This window comes from Perognathus longimembris, chromosome 17 (assembly GCF_023159225.1).
Source record: "Perognathus longimembris pacificus isolate PPM17 chromosome 17, ASM2315922v1, whole genome shotgun sequence".
Lineage (NCBI taxonomy): Eukaryota > Metazoa > Chordata > Mammalia > Rodentia > Heteromyidae > Perognathus > Perognathus longimembris.
In genome coordinates, this window is record NC_063177.1 from 53724662 (window position 1) to 53746224 (window position 21563).

The following is a 21563-nucleotide window of genomic DNA, read 5'->3' on the forward strand; positions in this document are numbered from 1 at the left end:
CACCTCCCCGTGGCCCCTCAGTGACCCCAAAGTGCCCGCTCCGGCAGGACATCCTACCAGCCACCAGCCCGGTGCGGAGGCCGGGCGCAGCACGAGCCGCACGGGGGGGAGGAGGAGGGCTCGGTCCCCCGATCCCCAGCCCCGCCCCAGCCGAGCGCCCCGAGGCCGCGGGAGGCCGGCGGCCAGCCTCGCCCGGCCTCACAAGCCCGCCTTGTCCTGGCTCCGCCCGCCCGGCACCACGGGAACCCGAGCCGCGGCTTTGTCTGCAGCTCAGCCTCCACCCGGCGGGCCCGGGGCGTGGATCGGGGCTGCGCCGGACTTCACCGCCCGGGCCGGGCCGCGTCCCGGGAGGAGACTTCCCGCGGGGCACGGGCGGCTCCTCCAGACTCGCGGACAGGAGCCCCGCGCCCCGCCCCGCGGCGCGTCCGGGACGATCGGTGCCCCCGGGCCGAGGGCCGGCCGGGAGGGTCCCGACCAGCGGCAGCGGGCCGGGCCCCGTCGGTGGCGGCCCCGCGGACGGGCGTCCCCCACGTCGGGGCGGGTCGTGCTCGGGGCGCCCCAATCCTGAGCCCGGGCCAGGCGGCTCGCGGCCCGCAGGACCTCCAGGAACCCGCGCCCCGGAAGAGCCGCCGCCCAGCCTCGAACCCGGGGCGGGGGCGCCCTCGGAGCCGCTCCGCGGCCGCCCCGGCCCCGCCGGACCCGGCCCGAGCCCGCCCGCCGTGGAGACCCGGGGTGGGGGGGGCGGGGGGACCCCGAGCTCCCCCGCCGCCGCTCACCTGGCGGCGCCGCGGGGCGGGGCTGCGCCGCCTCACCTGCCCGCGCAAGGGCCGTCGGGAGCGCCGCGGTCCGTCCGGGTCCCGGCGGCCGGAGACTCGGCGGCGCTCACGTGGCGGCGGCCGGGCCTGGCCGGTCACGTGACGGCTCCCGCCGCCGCGGCCCCGCCCCCGCCCCGCCCCGCCCCGGGAACCGGGCCGCGAACGCGCCTCCCGCGCCTCCCCACCCCCCACGCCCGCCGCCGCCGCCGCCTCCCCGCGCCCCGGCGAGGCTGAGCCGCCTGGGGACGGGCGCCAGCCCTCTCGGTGGAGGCCCCCGTGTTTGTGGGGCTCAAAGGGGGACGCGAACCCCCCAGGGCCGGGGGATGGCAAACCCCAACCCGTCGCGGGCAACTCCTCCTCCTGCGCCCCGGCCCCCCGGGCCCGCCCCCCCGCCCCCCGCCTGCGCACCGGGGCTCAGCCCGCGCCCCCGACGCGCAGGGCGCGGTGCCCGCGGCTCTCCCTGCGTGTGGGCTGCGCGGCTGGGCAGCCGGAGGAGGGGAGGAGGGGAGGGCGCCCTCCCACTCGCCTTCCCCCCCTCCCGGATAAGGAGCCGGGCTGAGGGTCGTCCCACCCGGGATCCGCAGCCAGCGCCCGCCTGAGCCCGCTGGGAGCCCCGCCGCCGGAGGCCCCTGGAGACCCGCCCCGCTCCGCGCCCCGCGGCGGGCAGGGCCCTCCTGGACGGAGAATGGGGCTCCAGAAAGGATGCGGGGTGCGGGGTGCGGTCACCGGGCAGGCGGAGGGGGGCGGAGAGCTTCCCGTCCCTCAACGCCCAGAAACACCTTGCCTGACCTAAGTGAGGCCTAACCCGAGGGCCTCCTGCCCCAGACCCCAGTGGGGACCGGGGACATCCTGATGCCACCCAGCGCCACAGCCCCCTTGCGCCGGCTTGGGCTTGGCACTGCGGGGTCCTGGAAACCAGAGGGCAGGGGGGGGCCGGGGGGGCGAGAACCCAGAACCTCGGGAGACAGGCAAGGCTGCCAGCCGACCGGGCGACCCGAGGGCGAGTGGCCGAGGCGGCCACCGGCGCTGGCCTGGGCCCAAGCTCTCAGGGTGGACCTGGCTGAGGGTGGGTGGGGTGGGTGGTGCCGGCCCTGCGGCGGGAAGTTCAGAAGTCAGCCCGGGGCTGGGGAGCCTCGCTTGCACTTCGGGTGCGGCAGGCAGATAAGAGGCAGCACCCCGGGGTCAGCTCGCGGCCGGGGCCGGAGCCCGCCGGGCCGGGGTGATCTCACCCAGCAGCGCGGGCCGTCGTGGATGGGGAGGGCGCGCACGGATCCCTCCCGGGCCACCCCTCGTCGGCACCCACCCCTTCCTTACCTGCGCCCCGGGTCTGCGCAGGAAGTGCCTGCTGGGCCTCAGCTGGGGTGCAGGAAACTGCGGGGAAGGGGGGGAGCCGGCGAGGAGAGGAGACGCGGGGGGAGCCGGGGTTCCTGTCATGTGACCCCCTCGGCTCTCGCCCAGCCCCCTTGGCGTGGGGGGGCCCTCGGGGAGCTTGGACCCGGTCTCCAGGTGAGCCCCACGCAGTGTGGACAGAGGAGGGGGGGCGAGGCTTGAGGACCTGGGGTCTGCGGGCGCCTGAGGGGGCCCCTCCCTTCTCGGTAGGGCCGGGAGGGAGCACGGAAGGACCCCCCCCCCCCCGCGTATCCATTCTGGGGTGCTGTGTGCCCTCGTTCCTCCTGCGCGCCGGGGTCACGGCCGGCCCCCCCAGCCCAGCCCAGCCTGCGGCCGCAATGTGGCAGCAGGGGTCCGCGCGAGTGGAGGACACCCCCGGGAACCCCGAGCCCGGGCGTGCGGGCGAGGCGCTGTGGGCGCAGGAGCTGGAGCGGCTGTGCGCGTCCCGCGCGCCCCTGCGGACGCTGCCCTACGCCATGGTGGACCGGCGCCTCGTCCGGTGGGTGCCCGGGGGGAGGGGGGAGGGGGGACGGGGGGAGGGGCGCGGGGCAGGGGACTGAGCCCAGCCCTGGTCTCCCCCGGCCCCAGGAAGCTGCGGGAACCCGAGGGCGCGCGGGGCCTCGTGCTGGCGGAGGTGGCGGCGCGGGCGGCGGGCGTTCGGACGGCGCCTGGCGGAGGCGGCGCAGCGGCTGTCCCGGGGCTTCGGGCTCTGGGAGGGGGCGCTCTACGAGATCGGGGGTAGGAGCCCGTGCCCGCCCCGGGTCCGGAGAGGAGGCGAGGGGTGGGGGGCGCCCTCCCCCTCCCGCCCCGTCGGGTGCCCCCCTGGCGGCCGAGCGCGGTACCGCAGCCCCACGCGGGAGACCGGGCCGCCGCGCCGCGGGCTCCTCGGCGCCCTCCCCAGCGCCCCCTCGCCCTTCCCCGCAGGCCTCTTTGGCACCGGCATCCAGTCCTATTTCACTTTCCTTCGCTTCCTGCTGCTGCTCAACCTGCTCACCATGCTGCTCCCCGCCTGCCTCGTGCTGCTGCCCCTGGCCTGGCTCCACCCCCGGCCCCAGGCCCCGCCCTGGACCTCAGTAAGTTCGGGGCCATCCCGTGGGGAGGCGGCGGGGGTGGGGGAGGAGGCCCGGGGGCGCTCAGAGGGAGAAGGGCCAAGTGTCACCCGAGTCTTGGTGACCTGGGCCTGCTGGCTGTCCGTCCTCAGCAGCCCTCCAGTGCCCCGACAGCCGGGAGCCACACAGTGCCATTCCCAAGTTCCACCATCAATTCTGGAATGTCTTAACTGGCAGGGTAAGTAAGGTTGTCCTGGCCAGGGTTCATGAGGCTTGGGGGAGGGGTCCGGTCTAAGAGGACTCCCCCCACCCCCCCGCAGGGCATTTTGGCTTGTGGTGGCAGGAGGTCTTATTCGGGCTAGCCAAGGGATCCGAGAGAGGCAGAGACCACAGCCCTGCATAGATCCAAGCACATGTGCTTTCAGGGTCTTCAGAGCCCTCTCCAGGGATGGGAGTACAAAGGACAAAGGCCTCTGTACTAAGCACCCCCTAATTCCTGAAAGTCATGGGGAGAGTGGGTTTATGGATGCAAAGCTGAGTGACCTTGATTAAGTTGTATGGCCTCTCTGAGCCTCTGTAAGATACTCTCAGGTCAGCAAGTCTCACACCATTTAGGGCCCTGGGGTGCGGGGATCCAGAGGCCAGCAGTCTAGGTTACCTAAAAAAAAGAATCCAACAATCAAACAAAGCACCTGCTGCTGGTCGTTGACGCCTGTAACTCCAGCTCCGCTGGAGGCTGAGATCTGAACGGCAAGGTTTGAAGCCCGCCAGAGAAGAAAAGGCCGTCAGATTATTATCTCCAAGTAACCCACAGAAAGCCAGAAATAGAATTGTGGCTCAAGTGGTAGAGTGTCAGCCTTGAACCAAAAAGCACAGGGAGAGTGCAAAGCCCTGAGTTCATCCCCAACACAGTCACACACACGGAGGGAGGGGACACTCCTCACCTGGGTGAGCTCAGGAGTCTGCACCCCTGTCCCCAGGCTTTCAGCAACACCTACCTCTTCTATGGGGCCTACCGGGCAGGGCCCGAGAGCCGCTCTGGGTACAGCCTCCGCCTGGCCTACCTGCTCAGCCCGCTGGCCTGCCTGCTCCTGTGCTTCTGCAGGACTCTGCGTCGGTAAGAGGGGGGGCACGGGGCCTCCTTCCCCTCCCCCAGCGGCTGCCCCCCCCCCAGGCGAGTGAGAACCCTCCGGGCCGCCCCTGGGTCCCCATGGCCCTGCAGCAGCGTGCCCCGCCTCCTCCCAGGATGGTGAAGGGGCTGCCGCAGAGGCTGCTCCTGGGCCAGGACTACAGGGCGCCGCTGAGCGCCAAGCTCTTCTCCTCCTGGGACTTCTGCATCCGGGGCCGAGAGGCGGCCGCCATCAAGACCCACGAGATCAGCAACGAGCTCAAGGTGGGGGCCCGGGCGACTGTGACGAGAGCACGAGATGACACGGGCGGCCTGTGGGGGCCGGAGTCGGCGTGTGTGCACACGCGCGTGCCTGTGGGGAGGCCCTGTGACCGTGTGTGTGTGATGTGCTGTTACGCTGTGAACGCAGGGACAAGTAGGACTCGATGCGCGTGCGTGTGTGTGTGTGACTCTGTCATGAGTGGGTCTGAGTGAATGGGGGGGCTAGTGAGTGACTGGGTGGCTGAGGGGTCATGGAGCCCCCTTGGGGTCCCCTCTCCCCCCCCCCCGCTCCTCACCCCTGCCCCGCCCGCAGGTGGAGCTGGACGAAGATCGCCGCTTCCTGCTGAGCCAGCAGCAGTCCCGCGCCCAAAGGGCCTGCCATCTGCTCTCCTACCTGCGGGTCAACGTCCTCATCTTTCTCCTGGTGGCCGGGGCCATTAGCGCCATCTTCTGGGCCACCAAGTACTCACAGGACAACAAGGAGGTGCGGGGGCTTTGGCACATGTGGAGGAACAGAGTGGCCAAAGCGGTGGTGACCACGAGGTCATGGCCGACATCCCAATGAGCTTCCGGCCCTGCCGGGAGAGACCCCGGGAAAGGCCGTGCCCCCCGGGCCCTGACCCTCTGCCCCCCGCAGGAGTCCGTGTTTGTGGTGCTCCAGTACCTGCCCCCTGGAGTCATCGCCCTGGTCAACTTCCTGGGCCCCCAGCTGTTTGTGATCCTGGTCCAGCTGGAGAACTACGCTCCAAGCACCGAGGTCAACCTCACCTTGTTCTGGTGAGCCCCGGGGAAGGGGCACTGTCCCCTGATGCCCGGTCCCCTCCTCCAGGGAGGCCCCCGAGGCCGCTGCTGCACCACAGGGGTGGGGTGGTACTTCCACAAACCTTGTGCGTGCGTCCCAGGCCACCAGCGCTGGCCGAGAGTGGCAACAGGCTGCTGGGGCAGGGGAGGCGACTTCCCACACTTCAAAATCCCGCAACGCAAGCCGGGCGCCACGCCCGTCATTCTAGCTACCCAGGAGGCCGAGGTCTGAGGACCACAGTTCAAAGGCAGGCTGGGCAGGAAAGCCCATGAGACGCTCATCTCCAATTTACCACCAGACAACCTGAAGTGGCGCTGTGGCTCAAGTGGTTCAAGCCCCATGACCGACCCCTCCGCCGCCCCCCCCAAAAAAAACAATCCAGCCACGCAGGCTGCACACAGCTTCTTGTGCCAGGGCCTCGTGCTCTGTCCTTGAGCTAGGAAAGCTAGGCTGTGCCCATCCATTGCGGAGGTGCCCGGGGGTGAGGCGCTGCTCAAAGTCATCTCCATGAAACCTTTGGGGTGCAAAGTTCAGACACAAGCCTACCTCCCCCCAGGCGCTGCCAATTCCCCTCTCAGCACGTGGTCTGATTCCAGTTTGGACCCCCCTCCCCCCCAAATCCTCCTCTATAGCCACCCCCTAATCTCGGGGAGCTTCTCCTCTCCCCTCCTGCCACCCCCACCCTGCCCAGCCCACCCCTGGTCTTCCTCTGCTTTCTTCAGGGCCAACTCACTTGCTTTCAAGTTTTCTTTTTTTAAAAACATTGTTACTTTAAAGGGGATGTACAGAGGGTTACACTGTTACAGAAGGCAGGCAAAGAGTAGAGCAATGTCCCCCCTTCCCTCCCTCTATTGTCTTTTTTTTTTTTTTTTTTTTGGCCAGTCCTGGGTCTTGGACTCAGGGCCTGAGCACTGTCCCTGGCTTCTTTTTGCTCAAGGCTAGCACTCTGCCACTTGAGCCACAGCGCCACTTCTGGCCGTTTTCTATATATGTGGTGCTGGGGAATCGAACCTAGGGCTTCATGTATAGGAGGCAAGCGCTCTTGCCACTAGGCCATATCCCCAGCCCCCTCTATTGTCTTTAACTCCCCCTCCCACACACAAGTTGTGTAGCTCCTTCTCAACAGTGTCTAGTGAGTGCCACTGCCGCCTTTGTCACTCTTTGTCCCTCCGTGTGTGGCCACTTACCCTCCCAAGCACACTTTTTGAGAAACAGGTTATAAATACACACAGCATGAAGTGAGAGATTGGGGATACCCCGGGGGGAGGGGGGTGGTGGAGAAACACACCCGTACCCCAGCCTTGGGAGGCTAACGCACCATGTGACCCGCCCGGCTACGTAGCCAGCAAAAGGGTTTTTAATTCAAAATGCTCAAAAGGCAAAAATTTGGTCAGAAAGTAAATTCCCCAGCTGGGCACTGGTAGCTTCGGTCTAGAGTCACAGTTATTCAGGAGGACGAGGTCTGGGGCTCATGGTTCCAAGCCAAGCTGGGCGGAAAAAGCCTGGAGGCTTCCATCTCCAAAATAACCAGCACAAAAAGAAGGTTGGAGGCGTGGCTCACGCGGTAGAGCACCGGCCCGGCAAGCTGAGCAGTCTTGAGGCCCTAGTACCTGCAAAGAAGGGAGGAAGAGATGGAGGGAGGGAAGAAGGAAGGCAGGGAGGGAGGGATGAAGGGAGGGAGGGAGTAATGAAGGGAGGGAGGGAGGAAAGAAATCAGGCTGAGGAGTAGCTCAATGAGTGGAGTAAGCCTGAGACCCCAAGTTCAAACTCCAGTAATTCCAAAAAAGAAAAAGGAAAGGAAGCCCTGTCCAGCTTGAGTAACACGGCGAGGTCCAGCTTCTCTTGGGCTGGGCTTCCCAGACAGGTTTACCAACAGGACCTTCCGCCATGAGTCACCTAGAAACTCTGGAACATTGCCGCAGGTGGAGTGGGCTGGAGGAGGCGGGGCCCGGGGCCCGACATGAGGTCTCACTGACAGCAGCCTGGTACCCTCTGACTCCCTCCTGCCCCCCCCCCCCAGGTGCGTGGTGCTGAAGCTGGCCAGCCTGGGGATGTTCTCCTTCTCCCTGGGTCAGACTGTGCTGTGCATTGGCAGAGACGGGAGCAGCTGCGAGCCCTACGGTTACAACGCCTGTGACTACCAGGTGGCCGGCAAAGCCCATCCCTGCCCCCCCCACCCCCGTCTCCTCGTCCCCCTCTGGAAGGAGGAGGCCTGGCGGCCCTGGCCCGGAGCTCTCTGTGCTGACAATGTCCCTGAGGTCATCCCCAAGGTCATGCCAGTCTCCTACACACGAGTCCCTCACCAGTGGGAGGCGGGAAGAGAGCCTGGGGTGCCTGGGGACAGTGACGGGCGCTCCCTGTGCCCCGCAGTGCTGGGAGAACTCGGTGGGCGAGGAGCTGTACAAGCTGATCACCTTCAACTTCCTCCTCACCGTGGCCTTCGCCTTCCTGGTCAGCCTGCCTCGGAGGTGAGCCAGGTGGGGACACCCCAGGGGCGGGAACCGGCCAGAGGCCACCCCCGAGGGGGGGCCTGGCCTGGCCTGGGGAAGGGGTGCTGGGCCTCGGCCACAGGGGCCCTTACGCCCTTCCCCGCCGAGCCCTGGACTCTGTGCCCGCGCCAGGCTGCTGGTGGAGCGGCTCTCCGGCCGCTTCTGGACCTGGCTGGACCGGGAGGAGTTCCTGGTGCCCAAGAACGTGCTGGACATTGTGGCTGGCCAGACGGTCACGTGGATGGGCCTCTTCTACTGCCCCCTGCTGCCCCTCCTCAACAGCGTCTTCCTCTTCCTCACCTTCTACATCAAGAAGGTGAGGCCCAGGCCCCCGGCTGGAGGGAGCCGTGAGCCCGGCAGAGCCAAGCTGCCCCTGCCTGCCCCTGCCGCCCCCCTCTCCCCGGACCTCAGGAACGGTGGTCCGCCCCTGTGCGGACGGCCACACCCTGTTTATCACACCGAGCCCGGGGGCTCGGCCTGTAATCCTCACTACGAAGGTGGCTCAAAGCCACCCCGGGCAGGGAAGTGTGTGAGACTCTCCATTAACCAGCAAGAAGCTAGAAACGGAGCTGTGGCTCGTGTCGCAGAATGAGCAAGCTGAGGGACAGTGCCCAAGCCCCCGCACTGGGGCGCGGCACCCCTAAATCCTCCCGTGTATCCTTGCTTACCCCCAGTACACCCTCCTGAGGAACTGCAGGGCGTCCCCCCGGCTCTTCCGCGCCTCCAGCTCCACCTTCTTCTTCCAGCTGATGCTCCTCCTGGGCCTGCTGCTGGCCGCAGTGCCCCTGGTCTACGTGGTCAGCAGGTGCGGGGGGGGGTTGTTGGGGAGCTCTTAGCGGGGGGCTGTTGGGGAGCTCTTAGTGGGGGTGCTGACCGCACTGTCTGTTCCACCTCCCAGCACTCACTCTTCCTGGGACTGCGGCCTCTTCACCAACTACTCGGCCCCCTGGCAGGTGGTCCCAGAGCTGGTGGCCCTCCAGCTGCCGCTCCCCGCCCAGCAAGCCCTCGGCTACCTCGGCTCCCAAGCCTTCAGCTTCCCGCTGCTCCTGCTGCTCAGGTGCGCGCTGGGCCGTGGGTGGAGAAGCCCCCCCCCCAGCATCCTTCCTTCCCCGGTGGTGGGTCCAGTAAAGCGGGTGCCCCGGGGGCCTCAGGTGCTCCCCAGTGCTGCAGGACAGGCCGGGAGGGGCTGGGGGCGGAAGCGGAGAGGGGTCTTCTCTTCAGATATGGCTGTGTACAGAGAGAAGACGCGGGGATCTATTTGAAGAAACATTAGGGAGCTGGTGCTGGTGGCTCACGCCTGTCCTCCTAGCTACTCAGGAGACTGAGATCTGAGGAAGGAGGTTCAAAGCCAGCCCAGGCAGGAAAGTCCGGGAGACTCTTATCTCCATTTGACCAGCACAAGCTGGAAATGGAGGGATGGCTAACTGATAGCATGCCAGCCTTGTGTGAAAAAGCCAAGTGAGAGCTCAAGGTCCTGAGTTCAAGCCCCAGGACTGGCAGAAAAAAAAAAAAGAGTGGAGGCCTTGTGAACTAACATGTGACTGACCTTGAGTCCTGCCCGCCCCAAAGCCTGGTCCTGACCGTGTGCATCTCCCAGTCCCAGGCCAACGCCAGGGCCATCGATGGGCTCCGGAAGCAGCTGGTTTGGGTGAGTGGCCACCGGCTTTGGGGGGAACCCACCTCCAGAGATGTTTTCAGGGTGTGTGGGCCGCAAGGCCAGAAGTGGCGCTGCCTTGAGCAAAAAAAGAAGCCAGGGACAGTGCTCAGGCCCTGAGTTCAAGGCCCAGGACTGGCAAAAAAAAAAGAATTTGGCCTTGGGGGGTGGGAGTAGGGGGGATGGGGGGCTAGGGGGGATGGGGGTGGGGAGCCAGTGGGGAGCCCTCCCATCCACTCTTGAGGTTCTGGGGCTATACTGCTGAAGGTGCGGCCTTGTGGGGCGTGGCCTCGGTTTGGGGGCGGGTCTTGTGGCGGCGAGGCCTGGGTGTGAGGGCGGGTCTCGTGGGGCGTGGCCTCTGCTGGCCTGGGGGCGGGTCTCGTGGGGCGTGGCCTCGGCTGGCCTGGGGGCGGGTCTTGGGGCGTGGCCTCGGGCAGAGTCTGTTGAGCATGTCCTCGGTCGGTCCGTCGGGGCTGGCTCTGGCCGGCCCTGTAAGAGGAAGTTCCGCTCGCCCCCGCCCCCTCGCCCCTCCCTCCCTCCCCTCGCAGCAAGTCCGGGAGAAGTGGCACCTGGTGGAGGACCTGTCGCGGCTGCTGACGGAGCCGGACCCCGGAGCCCCTCCCTCCCGAGCCTCGCGGCCGCGGTCCATCTGCCCCGGGTTCCCGTGCCCGGGCTCCCCGGGCCCCAGCAGCCCCCTGCCCGGCCCTCCCCGGGCCCCCCCACCTCGCTGAGCTCGCGCTCCAGGCCGCCCGGTGCCCAGGCCCCCGCTCCCAGGTTCCGCTTCCCCAGCGGCGCGGAGCTGTAGCCCCGGCCTCGCGGGCCTCGCGGGCCTCCCGCGCCTCCCGCGCCTCCCGGGCCTCCCGCGCCTCCCGAGCCTCCCCGCGCCTCCCCGCGCCTCCCGGGCCTCCCCGCGCCTCCCGGGCCTCCCCGCGCCTCCCGGGCCTCCCGCGCCTCCCGAGCCTCCCCGCGCCTCCCCGCGCCTCCCCGCGCCTCGCGGGCCTCCCGGGCCTCCCCGCGCCTCCCCGCGCCTCCCCGCGCCTCGCGGGCCTCCCCGCGCCTCCCGGGCCTCCCCGCGCCTCCCGGGCCTCCCGCACCTCCCCGCGCCTCCCGGGCCTCCCCGCGCCTCCCGGGCCTCCCGCGCCTCCCGGGCCTCCCGGGCCTCCCGCGCCTCCCGCGCCTCCCCGCGCCTCCCCGCGCCTCCCCGCGCCTCGCGGGCCTCCCCGCGCCTCCCGCGCCTCCCGGGCCTCCCCGCGCCTCCCCGGGCCTCCCGGGCCTCCCGCGCCTCCCGGGCCTCCCGCGCCTCCCCGCGCCTCCCCGGGCCTCCCGGGCCTCCCGCGCCTCCCCGCGCCTCCCCGGGCCTCCCGGGCCTCCCCGCGCCTCCCCGCGCCTCCCCGCGCCTCCCGGGCCTCCCCGCGCCTCCCCGCGCCTCCCCCCGCTCCCCGGGCCCAGGCCCCTGGCCGCCATCCAGCACGGATGTCCAAAGAGAGGCTCAGCCCCAAAGGCAGCAGCAAGGACGCGTGGGAGTTTCTGCCTGTGTCTCTGTGTAATCTCTTTAAATTTTCTATTTTTTTATCGGATGTCTCACGGTGTGCATAAATGCTAGCAGAGGAAGGCACGCATGCAGTTTGCTCACAGAAGGGTCGCCGCCCGGGGTGTGGGCTTCCTCCACCAGGGGCTTGGGAAGGTGGCAGGACCGCCAAGGTTGCCAAGACAGGACTGGGGTGCTGTCCAGAGCCATGGTTCAGGTGTCTAAGCCTGTTCAAGAATCCTTTCTTTAGCGAGGCACCGGTGGCTCACGTCCCTCATCCCAGCTACTCGGGAGGCTCAGATCTGAGAACTGCGGTTCAAAACCAGCCTGGGCAGCAAAGGCCATGATACTCTTATCTCCAATGAACCACCAGAAAACCAAAGTGGTGCTATGGCTCAACGTGGTAGAACGGTAGCCTGGAGCGAAAAAGCTCATGGATAGCACCCAGGTCTGAGATCAAGTCCTACAACCGACAAAAATAAAAATCCTTTCTTATCCAGGCACTGGCAGCAACACTTCAGCCACAGCACCACTTCAGGCTTTCTCTGTGATTAATTGGAGATAACAGTCTCATTGACTTTCCTATCCAGGCTGGCTCCTAACCACAATCCTCAGACCTCAGCCTCAGGAGTAGCTAGGATTGCAGGCGTGAGCCTCCAGTGCCTGGCTCTCCAGGAGTCTCTCATCTCCAATTCACTAACTCCAAGAAAAACCACAAGTGGAGCTGTGGCTCAAGTTGTCCAGCACTAGCCTTGAGCACAAAAGCTCAGGGACAGCGCCCCAGGCCCTGAGTTCAAGAACCAGTACAGGGCTGGGAATGTGGCCTAGTGGCAAGGGTGCTCGTCTAGCATGCATGAAGCCCTGGGTTCGATTCCTCAGCCCCACATATACAGAAAAATCAGAAGTAGAGCTGCGGGGCTGGGGATATGGCCTAGTGGCAAGAGTGCCTGCCTCATATACATGAGGCCCTGGGTTCAATTCCCCAGCACCACATATACAGAAAACGGCCAGAAGTGGCGCTGTGGCTCAAGTGGCAAAGTGCTAGCCCTGAGCAAAAAGAAGCCAGGGACAGTGCTCAGGCCCTGAGTCCAAGGCCCAGGGCTGGCCAAAAAAAAAAAAAAAAGAGAGAAGTAGAGCTGCGGCTCAAGAGGCAGAGTGCTAGCCTTGAGCCAAAAGAAGCCAGGGACAGTGATCAGGCCCTGAGTTCAAGCCCCAGGACTGGGAAGAAGAAGAAGGAGGGGGGGGGAGAGGAGGAGGAGGAGAAGGAGGAGGAACAAAGCAAAAAACTCCTTAAGCCTTCTGCTCCCCACTCCCACCCCATGCTGCAGTGCTCTGAACCCATCGCTCCCAGCCTGGAGCCTCAGAGAACACTTGCAAAGCTGTCCCCCCCAGCCACTCTGAGGTGACTGGATCAGGGACAGCCAGCAGCCCAGGCCCGGGACATTTGAAAGCAGCCAGGTGACCTGCGGGCTGCTGAGATGGAGAGGGAAGCTCTGGAAGAATCCTGGGATGTGCTTTAATGTCTCCAGCTCCCTGGGGGCCCAACGCCTGGCCAGATTCCCGTGTGGGTAAAGAACCCAGGTGGCTTTGGCCGGAAGCCCTTGGCGCTAGAGGCTTCTCGGGTGACACTTAGACGTGGCCAGTTCATTTCCTCCCTGGCTGGCCTTCTCTCGCCCTGCACCACAGCGAAGGCAGATCAAGGGCTGCTAACCCAGGCTCTGCCAAGGAGGCCACCAGGGACATAGGCTCCCCTGGGAGCTGGTTCATGTGGCCCGGGGGCAGGTGACACAGGATCCCTCAGCAGCTAGACTCCCAGCAGCCTCGGCGCTTGGGTGGGAACTGGTTGGAAACGCCAGTTCTGCGGCCTTGCTCCGACCTTGTAGGTGAGGACATGCGAGACCCGTGCCCTGCAGTGGTGTTTGTTTTTGATCTGGCGTCGCGGCGCACACCTTCAATTCCTGACTGTGGACGTGCGGGTGGTGAAATGACAGGCCTGCTCCGCCCAGGAGCCACACTGGGGAAGTGAGAGGCCTGCGAGCCAAGTACAGGGCTCACGGGGGGTGGGGATGGGGGGCAGGCACCCCAGCCACCCACCCGCAGGGGTGGCGGGACCCTCGCAGGCCTGGGAGGCCTCTTCTCAGCTCTTCTGGCCACGATGGCCCAGACTGTGTCTCCACCCTTGGGACCCTTCCAAGATCCAGACATTCAGGAACCACAAAGACGGTGGGACGGCCTTCTGCCATGGAGACCAGCCCCGAGAGGCGGAGATCACAAAGCGGCGGTGTGTGGTGGGGACAAGGGAACTTTTAGAACCGCTAAGAACCTCTCAAGGGGCCCGCAGGTAACCTCAGGGGATGGCGAGAACGGCCCTGACCAGCCCCGGTCTCCCTGTGGGGACAGACGTCTGGCCCCACCCCAAATCAGGGACCCCAGGTCCCACAGGAAAGGCGCCCACCAAGGCCCGGCAAGGATGCCCCTGGAGTCAGCCCCAGGCTCTGGCCTCTGCATCTGGCTGAGATACTCAAAGAGAAGACGCCTGGGTTTCCTGTTCCTCCCCAGTTTTGGGTCTTTAGACACCAGACAGCCTTCGGCCTGAGACCTCAATGTGGCCAGACTCCCTCTTCCCCTTTTTCTTTTTCCTTTTCCTGGTGTCTCCCTCAGTCCTCGCTCCCTTCTCCCGCCCCAGCAGAGGCAAGAAGGAACTGTGGGAAGGGGATGTGGGAGAAAGAGAAGTAGAGAAGGGATGGCAGGTGTGATTCCCAGGGCTGGTGGGTGGCAGGAGGCAGAGCTGACCGCCGGCCACACAGCGGGTCTACAAGTGACCTGATGTCTGCATTGACTTTTCCCGCCCTCCAGCTGCCGCTCCCCGACACAGCCCAACCTCACAGTGGGCTTCGGTGGCACCCCAACAATGGAAAGGGGCCGAGCTGCCATTGTCTTCCTCCGGTCAGGCACTGGGCAGCAGTGATACTGCAGCCTGACAGTCACCTGGTGGCAGGCGGGTGACTCTGCCATGTAAAAGCAGCTGCAGGGCCTGAGCACTGTCCCTGGCTTCTTTTTGCTCAAGGCTAGCACTCTGCCACTTGAGCCACAGCGCCACTTCTGGCCGTTTTCTGTATATGTGGTGCTGAGGAATCGAACCCAGGGCTTCATGTATACAAGGCAAGCGCTCTACCACTAAGCCACCTCTCCAGCCCCCGGCTTAGTCTTTATTTTGCCTAAGTGAGCCTCAGGCTCTCGCTGTGCCGTCCTCTGGCTCCCGCCCCGTCTCTCTCCCGGGGGACCAGCTCTGGTTTAGCTTAGGGCCGGGTGCGACGTGGGCCACCTACCAGGTGCCCGCCTGGTGCTGAGATGTGAGCCGCTGGCATTGGGGCGGAGGCTGCCGGGCAGCCTGCGAGGCCCCGCGTGGGAATCGCCCACCTGCACCTCGCACCCAGGACCTCACTTCCCCACCTCCCAAGCGTCCAGAGTCCTCAGCCGCCATGGCGCCAAGGCCCAGACGCCGCCCGCTTCTAGGGGAGCCAGGGCTGCTTTGGGCCTGCAGGACTGGGGGGGGGGGGGGGACCTGGGGAGTTGCAGCCTCCAGATTATCTTCACCCTGCAGGCCGCACCCAGGGAGCATGTCGGGGGCCCAGGGCGGAGGGGCCTCCAGGCAGGCAGCTCGGTGGAGTCTGAGCGGCCCCTGCGGCCCCACTGACAGGCAGGATGCTGCTCTCGCTGCTCTGCCTGGCCGTGCTGGGTGAGGGGGGGGGGGACACCTTGGGAAGGGCTGCCAGGGCCGGGGGGGGGGGAATGTTAGGGGGTGGGAACCTGCTTCATCCCCCGGGGCCCCTATTTACCACCTGAAAAATGGGCGGCTGGGCCCATCTCAGGGGAAGGGCTGCGGTGGACTCCCTGCTCAGCTGGCTGGGGCTCCCCTGCCGGGGGAGGCCCCCTCACCCGTCCTCTCTCTTCCAGCTCCCGGCAGCTTCCCCAAAGAGGAGGCCGAAGGTGAGTAGCCCGCGGTGCTGGAGGGACTGGGTCAGAGCCCCCCCCCATCTGTGAGCCTTGGCTGGGGAGCCAGCTGGACCGTTCTGGAACCCAGCCTCCACCCTGCAGAGCACAGGGTGGGGGGGGGGAGGGCAGGCTGAGCGGGTGGGGTTTCTGGGGACAGGGGACAGCGGCAGGGCTCTGCTGTTTGGGGTGTGGAGGGGCGCCCTCGGTGGGGCAGCGCAGCATTCCCCTGTGGGTCTGCTGGGTGGGGAACGCCTTGGGGCAGAGTGTCTTGGCCCAGGAGGGGTCCCCTTGGGCCAAGAGGATTGCTGGGAGAAGCCAGAATCCCTCTCGGGAGCCATGAGTTCCCCAGGGAGGAGCAGAGGTGACGGCCACCCCCCCCCCCCAGCCTGGCCCACTTCCTATTCTTCATTGTCCTCTCTCCTCCCGCCCCCCCCAGCCCCTGTGTCAGTGGGGGGTCAGGCAGGCAGGCGGCGGCCATGCTGTCTTGTCCCTTGCCAGACCCTGGCCAGCGACACAGGCCAGCGCTGGACCAGCCTCTGTCCTACTTCCCATGGGAGCATTGGTGTCGCTCCTGCTCACGTAGGGGCCACAGCCTCAACTGCCATTTCCTCATTTGCGGGAGAGGGGGAGGGGGAGGGAGAGGACGGGAAAGGGAGGGAGACACACACATACATTTTTGGTGTTGCCCTTAAAAAAGCCATAGCTGGTTCTCTGGAAACCAGCCCGTGACTTCTGCTCAGCCAACTAAGTCCTGCTAACTGAACTGTGTGCGTGTGTATGTGTGTGTGTGTGTGTGTGTGTGTGTGTGTGTGTGTGAATATACTAGGGCTTGATGTGTGCGTGTGTGTGTGTGTGTGTGAGAGAGAGAGAGAGAGAGAGAGAGAGAGAATATACTGGGGCTTGATCTTAAGATTTCATGCTCTTGCTTCACTTTTCCTGCTCAAGGCCGGTGCTCTACCCCTTGAGCTACCCCTCCACTTCCGGCATTTTGATGGTTAATTAGAGATAAGAGCCTCTTGGATCTGTCTTCCCAGTCTAGCTTTGAACCTCGATCCTCAGATCTCAGTCTGCTAAGGAGCTAGGATTACAAGGGCCTGGCAGTGTCCTTTCTTTAGTAATAGAGCTCTGCTCTCCTAGAATGAGTAGAATGAGGCTTCCCGCCCCCCAGCCCCCCAGCCCAGCCTCCATGTGGCTTAGCTTCTGGTCCCCAGGGGGCCTCGATAGCACTTTATCCAGTTTTACATGTGGCATTACAGCATCCAATGTTCTGGCTTAATAACTGTCTACTAAATCAGGGATGGACTGCCCTTTACTGATGCACGAAGTACACACACACACACACACACACACACACACACACACCTTATTTGAATAGAGAGTAAAGGCCCTGCCAAAGACTTATGCAAACAAGCTTCTATTCTTGGCCATTGAAATGAAAACGGGGCAGTTTTTCCTTTCTACTTTTACAAATCTAGATCATTTCTCTTCTTGTAGGGAGCAAAAGAGGTGCAAGGGGGCCCAGGCCGATCTCCAGTTCCCCAGCCCAGAGTTTCCAGCCCCTGAGATGTCTGTGGGTCCTAAGGAGATATCTCCTTTTTGTCCCAAGAGTCAAACTGAAATAACTATTGATGGAAGTGCTGAGGCTCAGAGAACAGCTCTAAATCTAAATGTAGCTCTGCATTCTCAAATCAATGATTTTGCATGAAAAACCTTTTGTTTTTCAAAAAAGAAAAAGGTTGTTGTAACCCTTCTGCACATCACCTTTATAATAACAATACATTTTTTTAAGTTAAAAAAAAAAAGACAGGCACTGGTGGCTCACGCCTGTAATCCCAGTCACTCAGAAGGTTGAGATCTGAGGATCTCAGTTCAAAGCCAGCTCGAGCAGCAGAGTCCATGAGACTCTTATCTCCAATGAACCACCAGAAAACTGGAAGGGGCGCTGTGGCTCAAAGTGGCAGAGTGCTAGCCTTGAGCAGAAGAGCTCAGGGACAACAGCCAGGCACTGAGTTCAAGCCCCATGACTGACCCAAGAGAAAAAAGTATAGGTTGGAAGCATGGCTTAGTTGGTAGGGCGCCAGCCAATGAGCAAAAGCATCAAGTACCAAGTTTGAGTCCTGGTCTCAGACCAAAAAAAGAAGAAAAGTATCCCCTGCCCCCACCCTGTCAGGGGTGCTGGTGACTCGGAGGAGGAGACGCGAAGGTGGTGTCTGTGCAGGCCGGGGGTGGGGGTGGGGGTGGAAGGGGGGCTATCCTGGTTCCAGGTGACCCGGCAACTCTCTCTGCCTGGCCCTCAGCCCCACACTGCTGTCCTTGGCGGATTGGTTCTCCATTGCAGAGCTGCCCAGTGCATTGTGGGTGTTCAGGGCAGCCCTGGCCTCCAGGCACCCCAGGCATGGAAGCTGCTGTGTGTCAGGCCACCGCCGCAGCTGTCCCGATTCCCAGGACACGCACCGCACCGGGCGCCCCGAACGCTTGTGCCGTGCTTACCACGGGCAGATAGATGTGCTAGTACTGGGGCTTGAACTCCGGGCCTGGGCGCTGCCCCTGAGCTGTATCGCTCCAGGCTGGTGCTCTGCCGCTTCAGCTACACCTCTACTTCTGGCTTTTTGGGGTGGCTCATTGGAGAAAAGCAGCGTCTCAGGGGCTTTCCTACCTGGGCTGGCTTTGGGTCCTGATCCTCAGATCTCAGCCCCCCAGCAGCTAGGATGACGGGCCTTGAGATACTGACTTCCAGCTTTACAGCAGCATGGTCTTTCTTTTCTTTTCTTTTTTTTTTTTTTTGCCAATTGTGGGGCTTTAACTCAGGGCCTGGGTGCTGTTTCCGAGCTCTTTTGTGCTCAAGGCTAGCGCTCTACCACTTTGAGCCATAGCTACACTTCTGGTTTTCTGGTGATTCATGGGTGATAAAAGTCTCGTGAAGTTTCCTGCCCTGGCTGGCTTCAGGTTGTGATTCCCTGGATATCAACCTCCCGAGTAGCTAGGGTTACAGGCGTGAGCCACCAGTGCCCAGCTGAAACCAGATACGCTAAATCAATCTTTCTTCCTTCTTAAAATCAATCTTTCTTCCTTCTCCCCTCCCTCTCCCTCCCTCCCTCCCTCCCTCCCCCCTTGGATTCTTCACCTCCTAGGTACCACCCCAGACATCTCCATCTCCTACGAAGTCCTGCAGGTGTACCCCCAAAGCCGCCGAGTGCTTATAACATGCCACGTGCCCCAGGTCCCCCGGCCCATCACCTACTCCCTCCTGGCCAGCCGGAACACCCTGGTGGCCAGGAGGGTGATAAACACCCCGCAGCCAGCCTACTTCAACATCAACGTCACGCTCAAGTCCAGCCCAGACCTGCTCACCTACGCCTGCCAGGCTGCCTCTGCCTCGGGCATCCACGGTCCCAGCACCGGGCTGCAGATGTACTGGGAGCTGTGGGCCAGTGAGTGGGGGGGGGGCCCCAGGGGGAGGGGAGGGGAGGGGGGCGGCATGGGAGGCAGACAAATGGGGAGCTCCTGGGGGACTTAGAGGGGTCCAGGGCAGGACAGTGGGAATGGAGCACAGGCTGCCAGCCCCAAGGCTGTGCCCAGACTCGTGCCCATGTGACCCCATCTTGTCTGGGGGTGCTTACTGGGGACTAAGAAGCCAGGCCCTTCTTTCTCTTTTTCCTTCTTTCCTTCCTTCCCTCCTTCCCTTCCCCCCTCCCTTTTCCATCTTTCTATTCTCCTTTCTTCCCTCCCTTTTCTCTCTCTCCCTTCCCCCTCTTCTCTCTCTGCCAACACTGGGGCTTGAACTCCCGTCCTGGACACTGTCCTTTAGCATTTTTTTTTTTTTGGCCAGTCCTGGGGCTTGGACTCGGGCCTGAGCACTGTCCCTGGCTTCTTTTTGCTCAAGGCTAGCACTCTGCCACTTGAGCCACAGCGCCACTTCTGGCCATTTTCTATATATGTGGTGCTGGGGAATCGAACCCAGGGCTTCATGTATAGGAGGCAAGCACTGTACCACTAGGCCATATTCCCAGCCCCTCCTTTAGCCTTTTTGCTCAAGGCTGGAATTCTACCACTTGAGCCACACAATTTCCATTTCCACTTTTCTGCTGGTCCATTGGCAATAAAAGTCTTAAGAAAAAAGACTTTCTTGCCGAGGCTGGCTTTGAACCGCGATCCGCAGATCTCAGCCTCCTGAGTAGACAGGATGATGGGCGTGAGCCACCAGTGCCGGGCTGTATTTTTATTTCCTAAGTCTGGAAACCTGAAATGCACCACACAGGAAGTGCGGTTGCCAGCAGGCTAGAAGCTGAGACACCCGGGGTAATCCCGGGGGGCTGCCTGGGGGAGGCGGCGGTAACACAAAGCCCTGGGCTTGTCGGGCAGTTTCTATGAGAGCCTAAGCCTTCCAACCATGTCCGTGCCGCCCCCCCCCCTGCCCGCCCACCAGAGCCAGTGTCCCAGCTGCAAGCCAACTTCTCCCTGCGGGACGGCGGGTCGGGCCCCAGCATGGAGGTGATCTGCCAGGTGTCCTCCGGCAGTCCCCCCATCACCTACCGCCTGGTCAGGAAGGACGGCCATGTCTGCATGCGGCAGAGGCCGCCCCACGGGCAGCCCGCCAACTTCTCCTTCCAGCTGTCCCGGGCAGCGGGCTGGTACCAGTGCCAGGCTGAGAACAGGATCAGTGCCCTGAGCAGCGCCCCCACGCTGGTGCCCCCCGGTGAGTGCGCCCTTCTGGGCTGGAAGGCGACCGGGCCTGCAGGGAGGTGGGTGGGACCCCCGGGATGGAAGGCCCCATGCCCAGCCCGGCCTCCCCACTGCCCGCCCTCGCAGGGGAGCTGCCCCTGGGACCCGCGTGCGTGCTGGCAGGCAGCCTGGTCTCCATCGCGGCCATCGCTTCCGGGATGCTTGGCTGGACTAGGTAAGCCCTGCGGCTCCATGCAGGGGTGGAGCAGGTGAGCTGCTGACCACCACCGGGGCCCATGTGACAAAGCTGTTTCCTGTCCCCTGCTGCCCTTCAGTGGTCAACTAGCCTCTGCTGGGGAAGAGGATCCTCTCTCTCTCTCTCTCTCTCTGCTAGTCCTGGGTCTTGAACTCGGAGATAAGCGTCTCGCACACTTTCCGGAGAGGCTGGCTTTTAACCTCTGTCCTTGCTTCTCAGCCTCCTGAGTAGCTGGCCTTACAGACGCGAGCCACCAGGCCCAGCTCTTCCCATGCTTGTTGTGGGACTGCTGAGACCCCGGTGGGCCAGGAGAGATGCGGTTCTGCCCCCGCGTGGAGGCATTGGTCACCCTTTGCCAGGTGACGCCGGAAGCAGGGGCGGGACTTCCTGTGAGGTCCTCTGGCCAAGGCCACCACTCCATGGCTGTGTGAAGTGCCTGCTGACCTAGGGCCGGGGCAGCCTCTGCCTCCTTGAACTTCCCAGGTGACACTGGCCACTGGCCATCCTCATGGATAAGCATGACGCCTCACTGCTCTCTCCCGTCAAGTGGCTGCCGCTGACCATGTTTGGCCACTCGGTGATTCAGCACCCCACTTCATTTGGTGGGTGAGTAAGCCTCCTGTCTTCCTGCCCAGGGCACAGAGGCGCTTGACACCATAAAACAGGAGGGCTCGCCGCCGCCCAGGGAGGAAGAGAGGCGTGCCTGCCTGACCCAGAGCATCAGCTCCGTTGTCATCAAGATGGTGACAGAAGATGAGTGCAAAGTCCCATGGGAGCAACTCAGGCCTTGCCTCTGGGCCCTACCGAAGGACCCATCTTTGGATCAAAGGAATGCCTTGGGGTGGGGGGGGGGTGTTGGTGTAGGTCTGAGGACACAGAAGAGCAAAGAAGCGGTGTGTGCAGCTCAGAGACCTAAGGCACGCAAGCACGGAGGTAATAACTTTGGTCTGCAGGTGGGGTTCACGCTTCCATTTGCTCCATTCCTTTCCGGGGGGCTTTCAGCTATCTCCGTGTATATCACAGCGTGGTGTTGTACGTCTTTAATATACAAAATGAAAGTCATTTAGAAGAAGAAAAAGAATCCCCAGCACCAAAAATAAACATAGAAATAAGATAAGAATGCAGGCAGACTTGTCGGTATGCAGTTGTAATTTCACTTCTCAGGAGGCTAAGGCAGGAAGATTGAGACTATGAAGCCAGCCTGGGCTACATACATAGCAAGACCCTGGCGAAAACTAAATAAGTGAAGAGAAAATAAAAAGAAAGGCAGGGAAGGGAAAGAGAGGGGAGGGGTAAGGGAAAGGCCTGCCCTGGGGGTGTCGGTGTAAGAATTTTAGGGGCTGGGGATATGGCCTAGTGGCAAGAGTGCCTGCCTCATATATATGAGGCCTTGGTTCGATTCCCCAGCACCACATATACAGAAAATGGCCAGAGGTGGTGCTGTGGCTCAAGTGGCAGAGTGCTAGCCTTGAGCAAAGAGAAGCCAGGGACAGTGCTCAGGCCCTGAATCCAAGCCCCAGGACTGGCCAAAAA

The 21563-nt window shown here is 63.5% G+C and overlaps 2 protein-coding genes across 2 annotated transcripts; both read left to right on the forward strand.

The window, feature by feature from the left end:
- Nucleotides 1-2542: 2542 nt before the first annotated feature.
- Nucleotides 2543-10394, forward strand: Tmc8 (transmembrane channel like 8). The gene is made up of 15 exons (XM_048366895.1): nucleotides 2543-2703; nucleotides 2793-2942; nucleotides 3129-3277; nucleotides 3406-3491; nucleotides 4234-4370; nucleotides 4499-4646; nucleotides 4957-5127; nucleotides 5281-5420; nucleotides 7466-7589; nucleotides 7816-7913; nucleotides 8067-8250; nucleotides 8609-8739; nucleotides 8833-8991; nucleotides 9504-9582; nucleotides 10137-10394. The coding sequence occupies exons 1-15, from the start codon at nucleotides 2543-2545 to the stop codon at nucleotides 10317-10319; spliced, it is 2100 nt and encodes a 699-aa protein (XP_048222852.1). The 3' UTR covers nucleotides 10320-10394.
- Nucleotides 10395-14756: 4362 nt separating this feature from the next.
- Nucleotides 14757-20955, forward strand: C17H17orf99 (chromosome 17 C17orf99 homolog). The gene is made up of 6 exons (XM_048365381.1): nucleotides 14757-14855; nucleotides 15074-15106; nucleotides 18244-18543; nucleotides 19539-19808; nucleotides 19922-20009; nucleotides 20666-20955. Exons 1-6 carry the CDS (start codon nucleotides 14822-14824, stop codon nucleotides 20688-20690), a joined length of 750 nt encoding a protein of 249 aa, XP_048221338.1. The 5' UTR covers nucleotides 14757-14821; the 3' UTR covers nucleotides 20691-20955.
- Nucleotides 20956-21563: the final 608 nt, after the last annotated feature.